Source organism: Oreochromis aureus, linkage group 12, assembly GCF_013358895.1.
Source record: "Oreochromis aureus strain Israel breed Guangdong linkage group 12, ZZ_aureus, whole genome shotgun sequence".
NCBI lineage: Eukaryota > Metazoa > Chordata > Actinopteri > Cichliformes > Cichlidae > Oreochromis > Oreochromis aureus.
The window spans coordinates 10,981,302-11,000,752 of record NC_052953.1 but is presented as its reverse complement, the minus strand read 5'-3'; the positions used below and the strand labels follow the sequence as shown (position 1 = coordinate 11,000,752).

The 19,451-nt window shown below is 38.1% G+C and overlaps 3 protein-coding genes across 6 annotated transcripts; all 3 read right to left on the bottom strand.

Annotated features, from left to right (window-relative positions):
• Positions 1-2,716: 2,716 nt before the first annotated feature.
• LOC116312306 (granzyme A-like) lies at positions 2,717-5,739 on the bottom strand. Of its 2 annotated transcripts, none has more exons than XM_031729689.2 (5): positions 5,638-5,739; positions 5,118-5,259; positions 4,700-4,838; positions 3,680-3,946; positions 2,717-3,245 (listed from the first exon to the last, which is right to left on the bottom strand). In XM_031729689.2, the coding sequence occupies exons 1-5, from the start codon at positions 5,699-5,701 to the stop codon at positions 3,096-3,098; spliced, it is 762 nt and encodes a 253-aa protein (XP_031585549.1). In that variant the 5' UTR covers positions 5,702-5,739; the 3' UTR covers positions 2,717-3,095. The 2 variants fall into 2 exon arrangements, with proteins under 2 accessions (XP_031585549.1, XP_039477027.1); XM_039621093.1 differs by having other exon boundaries at positions 4,769-4,838.
• Positions 5,740-8,177: 2,438 nt separating this feature from the next.
• On the bottom strand, positions 8,178-10,576 carry LOC116312307 (granzyme A-like). Its single transcript, XM_031729690.2, has 5 exons — positions 10,448-10,576; positions 10,082-10,223; positions 9,613-9,751; positions 9,094-9,369; positions 8,178-8,998 (listed from the first exon to the last, which is right to left on the bottom strand). Exons 1-5 carry the CDS (start codon positions 10,509-10,511, stop codon positions 8,837-8,839), a joined length of 783 nt encoding a protein of 260 aa, XP_031585550.1. The 5' UTR covers positions 10,512-10,576; the 3' UTR covers positions 8,178-8,836.
• Positions 10,577-14,045: 3,469 nt separating this feature from the next.
• On the bottom strand, positions 14,046-19,091 carry LOC120443000. Of its 3 annotated transcripts, none has more exons than XM_039620518.1 (5): positions 18,914-19,091; positions 18,030-18,398; positions 16,226-16,534; positions 15,959-16,051; positions 14,046-15,869 (listed from the first exon to the last, which is right to left on the bottom strand). In XM_039620518.1, the coding sequence occupies exons 1-5, from the start codon at positions 18,957-18,959 to the stop codon at positions 15,766-15,768; spliced, it is 921 nt and encodes a 306-aa protein (XP_039476452.1). In that variant the 5' UTR covers positions 18,960-19,091; the 3' UTR covers positions 14,046-15,765. The 3 variants fall into 3 exon arrangements, with proteins under 3 accessions (XP_039476452.1, XP_039476453.1, XP_039476455.1); XM_039620519.1 differs by having other exon boundaries at positions 14,046-15,866; XM_039620521.1 differs by having other exon boundaries at positions 15,959-16,048.
• Between the last annotated feature and the right edge of the window lie 360 nt (positions 19,092-19,451).

Genomic DNA, 19,451 nt, shown 5'->3' with positions numbered 1-19,451 from the left:
TTCGCAGGATGTGGTTTGACCATGGAAAATAATGAGTCAGCAAAACTGACACATGCCAGCTGATGAACTGATGATATTGTTTCAAAGCAAGTGGTCAGATTTGTCATAAATAATAACTATTTTCTGTAGTTTCTATATGAGAGAGGGGATTAAATTGAACTTCCATTGTAGTTTTAAGGTTTTTATTAAAAGTCAAGAATGGATTAACTGAATTCAATTTAATTTTAGATAAAAAGGCACTTATATTGGTGCCAAAGTATAATTCAGTTTAATGCAGTAACCTGAATTGTCAATCAAAGTGACCAATCACATTAGGACGCCACTTTGTTTATGCTCTGCCCCCCAAACAGTCACTAGTCAGTTGATTTCAGTTTCGAGAGCACGAAGGAGAGAGGAAATCTGCTGCAGCGCTTCCAAAGCACACACTCTGGTGTGTTGCAATGGCTTCTTTGTGGCCGTGGCTGCTGAACTCTACACATGTGGATTTTTGAATTTCTGCACAAGGAATTGTGTAAAGTATCAATGAATACTAGTGTTTGTAAAAACTAAATAATTTTCTTGTTATTTTGATTTTTTTCATACAGAACTTTTAACATAAATATAATTCCAAATCCTTACCTCCAGAAAAAGTGAGCACTGACAAACACTTGCTCCTGTGTCTTCACTCCAGTCACTTGCCTGCTTCGGATGTCACTCACCTGGACTCTGCTGTTCCACAGACTTTGCCTGCCTGCCTACAGTAACATGTCTGTGAAGGTTCTCAGTCACCCAGGTCATCGTAGTCAAAGGAGTTTGCGAAGAAAAGCGTCTGGACTTCTTTAAGTTGCTTGAAGACGTTTCACCTCTCATCCGAGAAGCTTCTTCAGTTCTGAACTGAAGAAGCCATGTGTTTGGGATTGTTGCCTTGCTGAAATGTCCACCCTCATTTCATCTTCATTATCCTGGTAGATGGGAGCAGATCTTTATCAAACTCCATTCGTCCTTCAATAAATTGAAGCATGCCATTGCCATATGCTAAAAAACAGTCCCACACCATGATGTGGTGATGTGCAGTGCCTTTTGACCTCCAAACATGGTGTTTAATATGGCATCCAAAGAGTACATTTTGGCCTCATCTGATCAGACTATATTCTCCCAGTATTTCCCAGGCTTGTCTAAATGTTGCATGTTGAACACGCTTCAACAGGCTTTTTCTTTTAGCAATGGAGTCTTACATGGTGAGCGTGTACATGGGTCATGGCAGTTGAGTGCATTACTTATTGTTTTCTTTCAAACAATTCTAACTACAGATTCCAGGTCTTTCTGTAGCTGTCCACAACTGGTTCTTGGCTCTTGGCTCAGTCCTATGTCTGAACTCTTGTGGGGAGCATCTGGTCGTGGTTGATGTGAAATGATGTTCTTTCATTTCCACTTCCAGATTATGGCCCCAGCAGTGCTCACTGAAACCTGCAGTAATTTAGATGTTTTACAGTAACCAGTGCCATTAGTATGTTTTGCAACAATAAGTTTGCAAAGGCCACTGATTTTATCCATTATAACATGTTTTTTCTGTGACACCTTGGTAATGAGCCTCCTTTTTTACAGGCCATCAGTTCGGACTTACCCAGCTGATATTAATTTGCCCTTTCTTTACGTGGTCAATACTTTTTTCCCCTGTGTCCATTCTCATTATTACATATAACTTATGGACTTATGGACTTTGATTTATTTGCATGTGTGGACTGGATGGGTTTTACCGATATCTGGCGAGAATTTTATATTCATATGTGCCTGTTTTTAGGAAATTGGGGAGGCATTCAGTACTTATTTTACTCACTGTATATTTGTACATTTGACAGTTGAAATGAGCAGTAAATCTGTTCACAATGCACAGGTTCATTAAAATTTACTGTTGGAATGCTACATCTCTTCAGTCTGTGCACATTCTACATTCATTACTCTGTGTATATTAATGGTCAACACAAAACTTTCATCTTCCTGGTGAAGCTGAACAAATGCTGATTTTGGATCGTGTTATCAGAATTACTCAAGTAATACAAGGAATTATAGTAAAGAGAGGTACTTGGTAAGGGTCGCAATTTTAACAAAATATTTGTGTCTATCATAAACTCTATGGTGGCTCCAGTGGTAAAGGTTTTTCAGGCAGCAGTATTTTTGTTGTTTACTAAAGTTTAATTTTATATGTTATTATATACCCAGACTGACAATCATATTTGACATATCACTTGCAAATTTGGCAACAATAGGACAAATATTGCCTGTCATGGGTCATATACATGAGTGACTTGCACATTTCGTTTATTCTTGTTTTATAAACAGACAAATGCACATAGACTATTTGAATTTGTGTTTGATGGTCTAGACAAAAAATTAACTCCAGTTACACTTGCTCGCCTAGATGGCTAAATGGTGAAGAGGACGAGACTGTAATTCTGCTGACACTTTCCAAGATGACAGTGAATAAAGTGCGGGACCATGTGGTGACATATCACCATTCATATAAATGAGTGCAAACGTCACTTTTTTGAAGCTGAGGTGCGGTCACTGAACAAACCATCATCATAGATGATCCTGACCACCATCATTAGACCCCCACTTATTGGACAGGCACACAAGGATAGAAAGATGTCATGTTTCATACAACATGACATACCTTTGTCTTCAAAACACACGCATCTAGCAAAGAATCATGCACTTCTCATTTTCAACAGCTTTATTTCAGTTCATTTTTATCCCATTTCTTTTACTATTTTTTAAAAAGGTTTAGACCGCTAGTTTTTGGCAGATATTCAAAAAATGCTCAATTTTCTTTTATAGCAAAAATACAGCTTTCCAGTCATATTGATTCAACTTAATTTCACCCGATATTTTCCCACTGTGCCCCATCAGAGGGGCTTGCTCCACTGTTTGAGAACACCCATGTCAAGTAAGACTCTTAGAGAAATCTTATCTGCTTTAACAAAATCCTTTAAACCTCAAAATATAGACACATATAAATGCAGACCATTGGTGACAAAAAAAAACTATTTATGCAATAAAAACAAATATTTAACAGATAGTAGAAGTTTAAGAAGGAAAAAGACTCAGAGAGAGATCTAATTTTGAGTCAGAGTTTTTTTGATCCACTGGAGTTGTTCGTCTGACAGAAAAGCGTACACTCCAGGGAGTTTACCACACTTCTTAGATCCAAAGGAAGTGATTCCTGTTAGCACACCATTGCACAACAGTGGTCCTCCTGAATCTCCCTGTGGAGAAAATTATAATATGATGGTCAATGAGTGTTTCTTCATTCACTGTGTGTTTATACACCACTTTGCATTTAATTATAAGTTATTATTAATAATCTCTGCCTCTCGTCAACAGCATGTCTTTTCCCTGTCTTCCTCCCTCTACCTCCCACTGTTCGAGGCAAATGGCTGCCCCTCCTGAACCTGGCTGTGCTGGAGGTTTCTTCCTGTTAAAAGAGAGTTTTTCCTTCTCACTGTCTCCAAAGTACGTGTTCATAGGGGGTCTTCTGATTGTTGGTGTTTTTTCTGTATTATTGTACAGTCTTTACCTTACAATGCTTTAAGACAACTGTTGTTACGATATGGATAAAATAGGATCGACTTGAATTTATTTATTAGTTTATTTTTTCTGATCATTAACAGTGGTAAAAATAATTATCAGGCATACATACCACACAGGTATCTGCTTTCTCTGAGCCAGCACATATCATGCTGCTGGTGATAACAGGTTTGTGGTTGTAATAGGCACGTGAGTTGCACTTCACTCTGTCAATCACTGTTACATCGACAGACCTCAGGACATCTGACATTTGCTTGACATTGCTTTTAGTTGCTCCCCATCCAGCCACCACACAGATGCTTCCAGCTGCAGGATCTTTGACAGTGTTGACCAACTTGAGCCAATTAACCGTCTCGGTTTTCTTCACTTCCTTGTTAAGCTAAAGTTTAAGATATAATTACTTAAGCATAGTGAATTCATCATTGCCTTAATAGAATTTGTACAATAAATAAATAAGATAAAATTAAAACAATTAAAAAACACAAATTTATTTTGAATGAAATCACTTAAGTCGACTCAACATGAAGTCAGTCTTTAATCACAATCGAAATTGCAAGACTAAAGTTGTAATTCTATTTTGAACAAAAAATTCAAAATATCAGAAATTTTCAGGATTGTGCAGCTTACACTTACTGTTATATCCTATACAAAATCCACTCTTCCAAGAGGGCATGACAAATGTGGCAATGTGTCTTGACACAACGACTGCAATCTCCACTTTCCCACTCTTTTATTGACAAACAGTCTCAAGATTTAAAGATTATCTTGAAATTTCAACTTTATTCTCAAAATGATTAGTAATACTTTTGTTCTTAATGCGGCCCTGATGCTCTGTCGTACTAACATTAAATGAAAAAAGAAAAATTATGTAAATTTTGCAGAAAAGCATCTTTCTCTTTCTGATCTCAGGTGAAATTTGAGCTGTTGAATTTTGAACAGATGGGAAGATGAGATAGATCTAATTTTATATCTGAAGTTAAATAATCACAAGTGACACCCTGGCTTTGCAATTGTATTTATCTTGATTAAACATTTTCTCTTCTTTCTTAATATGTACTATGTAATGTTAGCAAACATAAATTTATTGGAAATCGCTATGGATTGTTTTTCCATTCTTTTGTAGTCACCTTACCTTGAGTAACATGAGGTCATTGACCCTGTCTTTTGCATCAAAGCGGGGATGAGTAAAACTTTTTTTCACCTTTTGGTTCTGCCTGAAGTTTTTTTTATCTCTACTGATGGAGTGCACTCCCAGCAACACGTTCTTAATTCTAAAAGAGCCAAAACAGTGCAGTGTTAAATTAAAGTTCAATTATGGCATAGGTTTACTGGCCAAGAAAGTGTCAAATAAAGAAGCAATGAAGATTTACTTTCTCTCTGATTACTGAGGGGTTACATGATAAAAATACTAAGGTCAGAATGTGGCATGTAGCTGATTGGAGTATCATGAAGCTTAAAAGTGTTGACTTGCATGATATTTTAAATAACCATGACGAAATTGATTTTTTTGTGATCCAGTAAAAACATAAACAAATGCTTCAGATTCCTACTTATCACAGTGAGCAGCAGTCAGGATCCATGCTTGATCAATTAGTATCCCTCCACAATAGCCCTTGTTACCCTCAAGCAGAGCCATGAAAGGCAGTGAGTGTGGCTTGACTTCATTCCCTCCAATAATCTCAGCACCATCACCTAAAATGACAAATATTCAAAGAGATCACTAAGATAAATGAATCGACAAGCGCTTAAACCAAAGACAGAAAACTCTCTGCACACCTTGCTTTTTAAGCCTATAAGACATCTATGTGACACAGATCACAGAATCTATACACAAAATACCTGAAGCACATCCAAATACAAATTCTAATATTTATTAAACCTTTAAAATTCATGTAGGAGTGATCAGGAAAAGTGAAATTAGACTCCAACTAAGAAACCATAACAAATTTGCTGAAAAACATTACTATGACAGAAATAGACATATAGACATATGGACATTAATGAGTAAAAATGTCCAGCCTTATTTAATACTTAGTATTAAATAAATCAAAAGCAGAAGAAATTACTCACTTGACTGAACAATAAAAAGAACAACACATGAGATGAAGACACGGAAACATCCGAGGTAGTACATTTCTTCTTATTTAGCTTTGACTAAAACACACTCTGGTGCACACACTCGTCTTTATCTACTAAGCCCAAAGGAAGTGGTCTGAAAATTCAGCAAAACGGGCCCACACATGACGTGGGAATGCATTCATTTCAAAGATAGTGGTAGCATTTACAATTATTCATAACCATGTCTTTTTTCTATGTCGTTGCTGAGGTTTGTTCTGTCTGGTGTCCTATGAGTCATCCTTGAATGTACATGTCCATATATCTACTTATATGAAACAGCTGAAAGAGTGTGTTGATGTTAAAAGAAAAAGCACTTGTAAAATTTTGAGTTTAGTATTTAGGCTGTGGTCATCTTCGCTCTTTGGAGTCGGATGTGACGGTGAGCAAGAATGGAGAATCAGAGGCAGTTGTTGTTTAAGCATAGTTATGTGAAAAAGGAAGTTTTCACTATGCTGAGATAGTGATTACATCAGGGATTACTTTTTAATTACACTATAGCCATTACGGTTCACAACATATCATCACACACACAGGCCTTTGGGGCCAGCACTGCTGTTTAGCAGTGGGGTGCTTGTGTTACTGCTGACCCGGACCCTTGGTGGTCCGGGGTGGCTTGGACCTCCCTTGTTTTCGGGGGAGCAGGTAACAGGTGGTTCTTGGGTGCTTGGAGCCCTGCGACCCTGATCTTGACTCGCACTGAGGTGGCTGGCCTCTAGTGCGGTCGGCTGCCAATCGCCATTGGTCCTGCTGGAGGCAGTATTGAACTAATTAAAGTGGCAGATGGAGAACATGGATAGGAATCCAGACAAGAGAAGAAGTCACTGGAGCAGACTGAGCAACAATACCAAGTCACAGGGGGAAAAAAACAGATTTGTAGCAAGGAGAGCCCGACTGCCACCACTGAGGTGAAAACAATCTGTCCAGAGTGCAATACTCTGTCCAGATGCAAAACCCACAACTCCACTTGAACTCAAAGACAATGTGAAAGGAAAACAAAAAATGTTGGACAAAGGATGTTAAATTTGGAGATGCCAGGCAAGAGGAAAGGAGGAAGACCCCAGAGGTTTATGGATGCCATTGAGGCAGACATGCAGAGGGTTGGTATAACCTCTCAAAGGGAGCACCCAAAAGAAGAAGATTTACAAAATATTAATAATTAATTACTTAATTAAAGGCAGAGTCATTTAGTTTTCTATGTTGACATTACTGTAATTAACTACTACTCAGAATGAGAAGTCAACAACCAAGAAAGCATATGCAAGAAAAAGTTGTTCACAGCTCTCTCTTTTTTTAAGGTTTGTAATACGGGAAGTGGTGAATCTTTCTGGCTAACAGGTTGAATAATCTCACTTTGTTGTTTTACTTTCATGGGGTTTGTATGTCCACAAAAAATGTGTTTTATCTGATGTGTTTCCAGCACATGTGATTGACTACAGCAAACAGGAGCACTCATATTTCTCTTGGTATTTTATATAATTTGTAAAAAGAGAAAACAGTATGTTTTTAAATTAACAAACAACCAACATCTTTGTTTACAAAAAGGAAAAAAAAACAAGGGTAAAAAAGGGACAATATGTCATTTTCCACTGCAGGAACTAGGTGATTACTTGTTTGTTTTTTCCAAAGGACTAATTCCCTGTTGGCCATGAGAAAGAATATAGGACTGGCTTTTCATTTCATGTCTCAAAGCTAACATGTCAACCTATATGTGCAATCTGCAGTGACAGCATCTAAAATATTAAATTTTAATCCATCACCTATTACAGCGGCATTGTCCATTTTTGGTAAACACAAAGGCCACAAAGGCAGTTATCCTGCAAATATTTGACTAATCTGACTTTAGTTCCTGCAGTGGAAATGGCTAACCACAGCAGAACAACGATCACATGTGTGTATAAGAAGGAACACGTGAAGCTTGAGAAGTACCAAGGGCTCAGACAAGAGCTGGAGAAGATGTGGAGGGTGAAGGTAACAGTGGTCCCAGTGGTAACCAGAGCACTAGGTGCAGTGACTCCCAAGCTAGAAGAGTGGCTTCAGCAAATCACAGGAACAACATCGGAGCTCTCTGTCCAGAAGAGGGCAGTCATAGGAACAGCTATGACACAGCGTAGGACCCTCAAGCTCCCAGGCCTCTGGTAGACCCGACAGAGACAAGACAACAAGACATCAAAGATTTCCATCTTGTTTAGCATGTTGATGCCTCTAGAGTCATGAAATTTCAGTTGGCTTAATTTATTCATGATCCAGTTGAGTTGTTATTCTGACAACAAAGAGTAGACTAACTGAAGGTGTTGTTCTGGGTCTTATTAAATTAATGTATACTTAACCGCTGACAGATAAGAAGTATGGTTATATTGGTACAAGCAAGCAGTCTGTTTACTGTTAACTTTTTCAATTCATGATTATGGTTAAGGATTGTTCATCATTTTCAGCTTCATTTCAACTTTTTATTTTGTGGGTTTTTTGCTGTGTATTAAGTTGTAGTAGCTCAAAATGGCTGCAAACCGAGGTCAGGTCACTAAACAAATTATAATGCATCATGGATAATCCTAACCACCATCATTCAGTTCAATTCAATTCAATTTATTTATATAGCACTCTTCACAGGATAAAAACCACAAAGTGCTTCGCAGTAATATTCAAAGGAGTTTGCAAACTCCAGTTTGCAAAGAAAAGCGTCTGGAGTAATCTAATTAATTACGTCTTCGCAGTAATATAAAAACAGAAATACATTAAAAAAAAACATTTAACCATACAGTACATAAACAGGATTCTTTCATACTGAATGCAATAACTTTGTCTTTACAAGACATTTATCTAGACACTCATATGCACTCTCAATATGGCATCTGATTCTTGGTGCAGTTGCTATTTCTACATTTAGTAACCCAGACCATTGGTTACTAATGCAAAACAAAAGTACATTACAAAAAAGTACACTTGTATCAGTCAACTGAGTTTCACACCATATTTCTACAGTTTGACAACCACTGATTTACAACAAACATTCAGTAAGACTCTGGTTTAACATCATCGCTAAAATCATAAATATAGACAGATATAAATGTAGACTTGTGGTGACAAAAATAACACAACTGAACTTAGTATCCCTCTTTAATTTAAAGATGGAAGCAGGAATGATTCAGAGAACTCATTCTATTTTAGATCCCTTCATTGTATTTTTGATCCACTTGAGTTGTTTTTCTGACAGAAAAGAGTAAACTCCAGGTTTTTTAATGAGACCACACATCCGTCCAAAGGAAGTGATGCCAGCTAGCACACCATTGCACATGAGAGGTCCTCCTGAATCCCCCTGCAAAGAGAGCAATAATATCAGTATCATTTATTCATTTATTTTTCGACTCGTTTACGGTTCAAATGGTGAAGTGGACAGTGAGGCGTACATACCTGACAGGTATCAGCTGTGTTTCTACCATTCGAACCAGCACATATCATGCTGCTGGTGATAACAGGATTGAGATTGTAATAATCAGCTGAGTTGCACTTCACTCTGTCAATCACTGTTACATTGACAGACCTCAGGACATCTGACATTTGCTTGACATTGTTTTTAGTAGTTCCCCATCCAGCCACCACACAGACGCTGCCAGCTTTCGGCTCCATACTGGTTTTGGGCAGCGTGACCCAATTTACAGCTTTGGTTTTTTTCACTTTCTTGTCCAGCTGAAATTGAAATAATACTTATTTAACCATAATGGTTTCATCATTGCTTTTATAGAATTAGTAAAAACAAACAATAAAACACACACACTTATCATATTTGAGCGAGAACATGTATATATTTGAGCTTATATGTATAATTTTGACTTAGAGAAAAGTCAACAAAAACACATTTTCTATAAATTCCTCTAAATATAATTATCAGCAATCTTGGATCACTTTTCCATTCTTTTGTAGTAACATTACCTTGAGTAACATGAGGTCATTGACCTTGTCCGTCCCATCATAGCAGGGATGAGGCAAATTTTTTTTCACCTTTCGGACCTGTCGGAAATCTTTTTCATCTGCTTTGATGGAGTGCACCCCCAGCAACACCTTCTTAATGCTGTAAGAGCAAAAACGGTGCAGTGTTAAATTACAGTTCAGTTATGGAATAGGTTTACTGACTAAGAAAGTGCCAAATATGGTAACAGTGAAGCAGAGCAGCACTTGTTTCTTGTAAAGAAGTGTTCAAGCCCCTGAGCTGTTGTGGTTTCTTGAGTCAAATAGCTATCTGCCAAATTATAGCTGCTATAATGAATGCTGAGTGGAGCATCATAAAGAGGAAATCTTACTGACTAGCATGACATTTTGAATAATCATAGTGCAACATCTTTGCAAGCTCCAACAAAAATTAAGATTGCAATTTTCAAATGTTAATGTGAAAGATTCCTACCTATGACAGTGTGCAGCAGTCAGGACCCATGCTTGATCAATTAGTACTCCTCCACATATTGATTTGTCACTCTCCAGCAGAGCCATGTAAGGCAGCGAGTGTGGTTTCACCTCAGTACCTCCAATAATCTCAGAACCATGACCTAAAATGACAAATATTCAAAGAGGTCGTTGAGATGAACAGATAAATTCTCTTCACGGCTTCCTTTGTAAAGCTAAAAGACATTTAGATCACACAATCTACATGCACAACACTAAACAAAGCATAAGAAACAAGCAGAAAAACATTACCATGACTTAGGTATATTTACATCAATTAATTCATTAGTATTAAATAAACAAATGCACAACAGATGAAATAACTCACTTGACTGAATAATGAGAAGGACAATACATGAGAGGAAAACATTGAAACCCCTGAGGCAGAGCATTTCTTCTTGTTTCGCTTTGATCTAAATAGACTGAAACACACTATGGTGCACAAAGTCGCCTTTATGTAAGCTCAGAGGAAGTGGTCTGACAAATGGAAATTCATGTGTCATGAAAAGTGGTCGCAAGCATGAGGTGAGGATGCATTCATTTCAAAGCCAGTGATCCGATTTACAAGTATTTGTAAATCTCATGCTCTGTGTGGCACAGTGCAAGTCATCAGTGGGTGCAGGTGTCAATACATGGACTAGAGTGAAACAGTTGGAGGAGGACATTATTCATGTTGAAAGAACAAGTCCTTTACAAGAACTACAATATCAGTCAAAAGTTTCTTTTCATAGCTATTTATATTTTATATTTTATAAATTATATATTTTTTATATTTTAGATTCTTCAAAATAGCTACTCTTTTCTTTGATTATTGCTTTGCACACTCTTGGCATTATCTCGACGAGCTTCAATGAGGTAGTCAGCTGAAATGGTTTTCCAACAGTTTTGTAGGAGTTCCCAGAGATGCTGAATAGTTGTTGGCCCTTTTGCCTTCACTTTGTGGTCCATCAGATCCCAAACCATCTCGATTGGGTTTAGGTCAGGTAACTGTGGAGGCCAAGTCATCTGGTGCAGATCATCACTCTCCTTCTTTGTCGAATACCCCTTAGACAGCCCGGAGGTGTGTTTGGGGTCATTGCCTGTTGAAAAATAAATGACAGTCGAACTGAACGCAAACCACATGGGATGTCGTGTCGCTGCAGGATGCTGCGGTAGCCATGCTGGTTCAGTGTGCCTTCAATTTTTAATAAATCCCCAACAGTGTCACCACCAAAGCACCCCATCACACCTCCTCCTCGATGCTTCATGGTGGGAACCATGCATGTTTCTGCGTCGTACAAAAACACGGTGGCTGGAACCAAAGATTTCAAATTTAGACTAATCAGACCAAAGCACAGATTTTCTCTGCTCTAATGTCCATTCCTCGTGCTTCTTGGTCCAAACAAATCTCTTCTGCTTGTTGCTTTTCCTTAGTAGTGGCTTCCTAGTATCTATTTGAGCAAATCCACAAAGGAACCCTGACAAAGCCCATCTGTCATGGTCCGTGTGAGCAGCTGGGTGTGGCTGGTGTGGATCCCGGCCTCCTGTAACACTAGCGTTCCCCCACCAAGCACTATATTGTATATCACGAAACACTAAGTTCCTAGGTTTAGTCTTTCCTTGTTTTTCCTGTGCCACTGTAAATAAAAACTACTTCAGTTCAACTATTTTGCCTCCACACTTCATCCCGCACTTGGGTCCAGTTCTTGTACAGGCCTCTGGCCCCCTTGACATAATCTGTGAAAACCATTTCAGGTGACTGCATCATGAAGCTCACTGAGAGAAGGCCAAGGGTTTGCAGCACTGTCAACAAAGGAATCTAAAATCTAAAATATATTTAGTTACATATATACCCTTAGGCCCCCTTCTCGATTCAGAGATGGTCGTTCCCTTTTCCCTTTACAGAGGGTACATCTTTCACCATCTTACAATGCTGTGATTGCAGCCATTCCCCAACTCTCTGTGAATGGTACTCATGGCCATTGATCACTGGGCTTTGGTCAGTGGTTATTGATCAACGGTCATGAGAATTAGCATAGTTAACATTAAGGAACTGACCTCCCAGCCCATTGTTTATAAGATTGGGGAAACCTGCAGTCAGCTGAGACTGAAGACACTTGGAGGAGTGACGAAACATTTCTCCCACAAAACGCTACGTCCAGATGAACAGAATCAACTTTTGGAGATTTACTTACCTGGATGATTGAGCATGCATCAAGATATTTAGTTACACACATGCGCTTCATAATTCCATATATTTTGATTCATATATTTGATGGCTTCAGTGAGAATCTACAATGCAAATTGTCATGAAAATAAAGAAAACCATCAAATGAGAAGGTGTGTCCAAACCTTTGACTGGTAGTGGTCACTATGGTCACTATTTTTTTCTCTGTAGAGGTTCTTTTCTGTTTTTCTTATCAGACATGTGACTTCAGAGCAGCTTCATCTGGCAGCTAGTGCCACTGAGAGTCAGTGAAGCATGTATGTTAGCTGGGACTCCACAGATATACCCTGAAGGAATAATAATCTTCTCTAAAATATGGAGCTTAGTATTTAGTCTGTAGCCTTTTCAGTTATTTGGAGTGTGAAGTTAGAGTGACAATGACGATGTTTCCAACCTGGAAACATTGTCCTCTAGTCAGGTATCCTTTGTCAGGTATCCTTTGTGTTCTGGGATGTGGCAAAATACCATTCATGTTTAGAGTACCCAAATGGTTAGTGTGGGATAGCAACTAGCCATACAAGTAATTTAAATTCTCAATGCTACTGACTAGGCCAGAAGAGAGCACCTTCTTTCTGTATTTGCATCTGTTGCTCCAGCCCCAGACACATCTGACCAATAAGCAGACTAAATGTTCTCATGTGGTTTGTAGTGACACGTTTTGGTTCACTTGGAGTTTTTTTTCTGTGTGAAAAGAGACAAAACCACAGGAAAACCTACACCCCACCCCCTTCAGTCTAGCCCAGTCATAGACTGGAAGTTGAACAAAATTAATGACTGAGTTGGTAAGTTGGTGGAACATAGTCATAGCACTGCGTAGCATTTGTTCCACTGAACACTATGCAGTGGTTTGAAAAAGTAAGTATAGGTCTTGATTTAACACCTTGTGGAACCACCTTTGGCAGCAATAAGTTAAAGCTCTCATATTCTGTATTACTTTAACACTTTTTGTGGCAGAATGTTGGTCAACTCTTCTTCTCTAGACTTTGACTAGATGACCGTAACAGCTTGACTCCTTTCTTTTTCAGCCATTCTGCTGTTGTTGGTATGCCCGACATCTTTATTCCTGTTGCATGGCCCAGTTTCAGCCAAGCTTTAGCTGTCAGACAGATGGCCTCACATTAACTTTGCATTAACTTTGTATACAGATTAGTTCATGGTCGAATCAATGACTGCAAGGTCCCCAGATCCTGTGACTGCAAAACAAACTGAGGTCAACAAAGCTCCACCTCTATTTAATGTTTGACAGTCAGTATGAAGTGTTTGTGCTGATATACTGAGTTTGGTTTTCTCCAAATCTGGCACTGTGCGTTAGAGTCATTGTTCCAAAGAACACTGTTCCAGAAATCTAGCTGTTTGCTCAGATTCTACTTTCATAATCGTACAATTTTGAACTTTAACATTTAATATGCTAACTGAGGCCTTTAGAGTCTGAGATGTAGCTCTTGGGTTTTTTGCAATGTCTCTCAGCACTTCATGGTTTGACCTTAGGATGAATTTGCTTTGACATACACTCCAGGGAAGATTATGCCTTTCTATAACACTGACACCTGAGTGCTCCAGACCAGCAAACTGCCAAAACATGTGCTTTTATATAGGTGGTCATATATGCTGATGATCAGTTAATCAAGTGCATTAGCAGCACATGGCTTCTACATACCTTTTTACTTTCCTGTAGAAACAGGAATAGAAAACAACAGAATGGAATAGAATAGTCCTTTATTGTCATTGTACATGTACAACGAAATTACAGGTGCTCCATACCAACTGTGCCGGGAACAAATATAAATAGTAGACAACAGGAATAAAAAACAAACAAGATTAATATAAAAAAAATTATAGAAATTATAGAAAGAACAAGTTGGTACAATCCCAAAGTCTTTTTTCTTTGTTTTTCATTAAATGTGCGCAAATAATCAATAAACCAACAACTTTATTGAATATTTGTATTTATGCCACTCTTTGTAAATAAGCTTGTCAGCAGAGTGTCAACTGTTTATACTACTATTCAGTTACTGTTAACTTGTCGCCTGATATGCTACATAAATCCTAAAGGCAGCCTAAAGGCCTGAGAACCATGAGATCAGCAAGGTCTTTATGTAAAACACATTGCTTGTTTGTGTAATCACTACTTTTCTGACCTATGTTTGATTCAAGAAAAATATCTCACTCTCAATCAAGAATACTGGTAATGTTATTTTCCGTCTTTGAAATGCTAATGTTTCATTTGGGTCATGACATTCAATTAAATGCACTGCCACAATCTGAAACTATTGAGAAGACCCTAAAAGTTATGTTTGTCTAATTCTAATTTAAAGCAACAAGTACATTTTGAGAAGCTTTATAATATTTCGTCCAATATCAATGGGCCCTGTAATAAAAAAAAAATATTGTAATAAACAAACAAATGAACAAAAAACACTAAGAAATATAAAAGAAAAGAGAAATGCTAAAAGTGAAGAATAACAACAATAAACATTTTTTAAATTTTACAGTTTACATTTTTCTTTTTGTTCCTCTTAATAGTTTATATTTTTATGACTTATAACTTCTAGCAGCACTGGATGAAATATATTGTTCTTCGTTCATTTTTCACATTTACTGACTTTCTTGCTTTTTTAAATAAACTAAAGGTGAGTACATCAAGAAAAAGTGGAAAAACAAAACCACAAACAACATAATACATAATATGTGATTTCGTTCTACTATTCATTAAAATCAAATGACGGTTTCATCTTGAGGTAAAAAGTGATACTACAGTGGCCCATCTGACACTTCATTGTATTGACCTGTGCTAATACTTCATAACTCAGACTGAGATGAGTTACAGCATGACACATTTTGTGGGAAACAACTAACAGGTGGTTTTAGTTAAAAAAAAAAATGAGATGAATTTAAAATATGGCATAAAATGCTTTTAACAAATACTCCAGGGATTACTTTTTTAAATTTTGAGGGTCACATATTTTCACATATGCTCACTAATCTGAATGCCCAATGGTACAACCATACAATACAAAACAACAGTGTAGCTGTCTGTTTATAAAGATGAAGCCAATGTGAAAGTGCCTTAAACCTGCATCCTATGTGAAGGGCCGCTACAATGCAATATCTCTGGCTGCGTAAAGGCTTTCAGTACTATGAGTCTGTGGGTACACGGCAATGGAAAACACAATCCTGTTGAGTTCATGGTCTTAGTCACTCATTTAGGATCAAATTGAATAAAAATCCAAATGTATTTTGGAAAATTTGGCTATGCCATGTTTCAAAAAAGAAGGTTTAACTGTAGTATTTTCTACTCACTGGTTAACGATTCATTTGCAAATGAGAAGCAGTTTATTTAAAAAATGAATCTGTCTCCATGTATTCTATATTCATTGTGTTGGCATTTTTCATTTAAAGAGATTTTTCTACAAAAGTCTAGACTGTGTTTTTTCAGTGTCTTAACCAATGCCTGGAGTTTTCTGAGAGACCAGATCAACTACTGTGTCTTCAGTTGAGAGCAACACTGGAGAGATGTAATGATTTGATTCTTCAAAACTACCTGCTGTTTAAAAAATAGAAATAAAAATGATGTTATATGTTATGGATATTTTTTTAAATATATAGATTTTTTACTGGAGAAAGAAGACCTACCTTTTTTAAGGATATGATAAAGAATGCACAGTGGAGGAGCAAGCAACATGAGTTTGATGACCATCAAAACAGCAAAGATGATACCGTGATCTACTGAAGTAGAAAGGATATAGAGACACAAATGCAAAAGAGGGAGACGAGCACCAATTTACAATGATGAGTAAACGGGCTGAATATAATAGAATATTTTAAGTTGTTGTCAGTTATTGTACACAGTATCTAGGAAGCAAGCCATGACACAAAAATAAACAATAAGTACTTCCTTACCTGTTTTAACTTCTACTGTTGTAGGGTTACTTTGCAGGATGACATTTCCACCAGTAACGCTGTCAGGCCGAACAACAAAGGCAGAGATTTGTAGGAAATACTTTGTGCCTGATGTTAAGTTGGAGATGCTGATGCTCATCGCTGCAGAACCATTGGTGCAGGAGTAAAGGCCTGTCTCACACCTGCTGTCACATATGGTCACATTGTAACTGTGTGGTGTCGTCTGCATAAAGGCAGAGATATTCCAGCTAAGATTCACATGTTCCGCACCCACTGAGTCCACTGTCACCGACTGAGGGGAATGTGGACCTGTGGGAAGAAAAACAGTCACAGTCGAGTAAGAGCTCAGGTATGGATCATGGATCATAAAAAAGAACATGTTATCAGATAGGTTTGATGAAAAATGATGGAGAAAACAGAGATTTAAATACCAGGTGATGGGTTATTATATGAGGAGAGCTAGATAGGTCAGTGAGGGGGCATCTAGCCAGCAGCAGAACCAGTATCTGCTCTTTTGTGGGGAGGAACAGGAGAATCCTGTCAAAATACTAAAAAATGATCTCCAGCATGAACTACGGTGGACTAGCACAACTATCTAAATGGGTTGGAGGTACTGTCTCATGTTACTGTGCTTTTGAGCAGGGATCTCCAACTTCAGTGAGCTGCGGGCCACTGCTGGCACTGTCATCTCATTGTATTATTTCAAATATTGTATAACAAGACAAAACTGCAAATTTGAACACAATTTTTTTTATCACTCTTAACTAACTGAAGCCTTTCATTGAACTACCAAATAAACAAATTGGTACTCTCTTTCTGGCCAGACACATTGCAGCACTTTTGCAATCATCATGTTCATATTTAACAAAATAAAAATGCAGACATAAGTGTACACATTAGTTTTTTACTGCCAGTGAAAAATGTTTTCTTTACAAATAACTCTCTCACTGAACTAACACAGTCAGTCCCTTAACATGTTTGTACTGTCTGCTCATATTGCCTTCATATTAAATAATTTTTTGCTTTTTAATGAACTTTTTAAGGAACAACAGGAAAGAAATCCTCCCTAACAAAAAGAGTAATTTCAAGAGCCAAATTGCATTATATTTCTACACCTCAACATATGGGCCGCAACTAGGGTGACACGAGCCGCGAGTTTTAGAGCCCTGCTTTAGAGGTTTAAACCAGCAAAATTATTTTAATAAAGATTTTTTCAACTGCTGCCTAACTAATCTGTTATAAATAATAACAGGCAGGTGGATGCAGGATATAAACAAAGCACCGTAACATAACCAATAGAGGATGGGATCATTTCCTAGTGGCAACACACTCACCTTAGACAGGTAGAACAGGTTTTTAGTCACTGCATCATGTTTCAGTGAATCTGACTGTTTGCATTTTTTAGTTGTGTGCCTCATCTTTATTGAGTAGCATATTTAGGGGGCGATCGTAGCTCAAGAGTTGGCTGTTTGTCTTGTAATCGGAAGGTTGCCGATTCGAGCCCCGGCTTGGACAGTGTCGGTCGTTGTGTCCTTGGGCAAGACACTTCACCCGTTGCCTACTGGTGGTGGTCAGAGGGCCCGGTGGCGCCAGTGTCCGGCAGCCTTGCCTCTGTCAGTGTGCCCCAGGCTACAATGTAGCTTGCCATCACCAGTGTGTGAATGAATGTAGTGTAAAGCGGATTGGGGTCCTTAGGGACTATTTAAAGCGCTATACAAATACAGGCCATTTACCATATTTAGACTATGTAGTTACTATATTTGTCAGTTTCTAACTCCAGAAACAGCAAAAATGCATTACTTACCCTGACAGACAACCATGTGTGGTTCCTTACAGTAGCGAGCCAACAGGTTCTTGTCTTTTTCCAGCATGGCCTCTAAACTTGCACAGCAGCCTTCATAGTTTCTCCTATACCAGTGTTCATAGCCCAGTTGTTCCCCATTCACCCACTGCCAGTCACTGGAGACACTCTGGCGCTTCAGACCAAGCCAAAAGCTGACTTTTGTGGCAGGAGTAGCATTCAGGACAGTGAAGTACTGCTCCTCTGTGGTCAGGACAGCAAGGTCCACATAGTACTTCTGACAGAACTCCTGGGCTTTGACCCATGGCATAGGTCTTTGGAGTAGGAAGTAATAAGAAGAGATCTGACCCACTGCTAAGCCATGACATACCACTGCGTAAGGAAAAAAAAACATAGATGAAGGCAGAGTAGTTAACAATAGCTATGTTTGGTTGTTGGATTGTAGTATAATCTATTAGACATGTTTTCATTATATACATTTAAATAGTGCGTTGCAGTATTTAGTAGAATAACTGTGTACAAGTGTTAAATAAATACTGAAGTATAGCCACCATTTTTCAATCTACAGAAATGCCCAAGTTGTAAAGACAGACATTAACCTTAGAGACGAAAATGCAACTGAGAGATTTGAGACTACATTTATATGTCATTGTAGAAGAGCATGGAACAGGGGGCCAAGGGTCTTCTCCCTCTAATAATATGTCCTCGTGAGCAGCTAAGTCACATTTTAGGTAACATTAACAGCAGCTAGAGTATGCAGTCAGAACATAAGTACTAATAAAAAGCTTATTACATCAGATGTTTCACTCATTTTGACATTTACGGACAATGAAACATGGAATGACAACATGCCTGACTCATGTTACAGACGTTTTGCAAAATGTTACCTAAAATCGCCAGCTGTTGCAGAATTGCCGTCTCATTGCCAGACATAAAGTAGAATCCGTGTAGTTTTCTGGAAGGTGATATATATGTTTTTATTTCTTTCCCATCAGACAGCTGACCATGAGCTGTCTGGTGTTTCTCAAGTGCTCCCTGTAGTCATCCCATACTCTCTCCTTCTCATTTGCCCAGGACTCTGTTCGTGTGTAAATTTATAAAGTCAGCTAAAGCCTCAGGGTGATGCAAGAGGTGAAAAAATGGGAGTGTCTAAAGCTGAGTGCTTACCTGTATGAGGAATTAGTTACATGAGATATTAAACTCTATAAATGCATTTGCTTTACATTGTTTTCCTAAACCTTTCCAGTATCAAATATCCTAAACATTACAATCTCCTTACTAACTGCTATTTGAATTTTTGTTAATCTCAACTGGAAAACATAAGATTGTGCTTCTTGGCAGACAAAAGTGTCTGGAAAAGCTCAACAATGCCACTGTAACTGAAGACTAGGAGAAAGCTGCCTAGCTTTTATAAGGCGGTTAAAA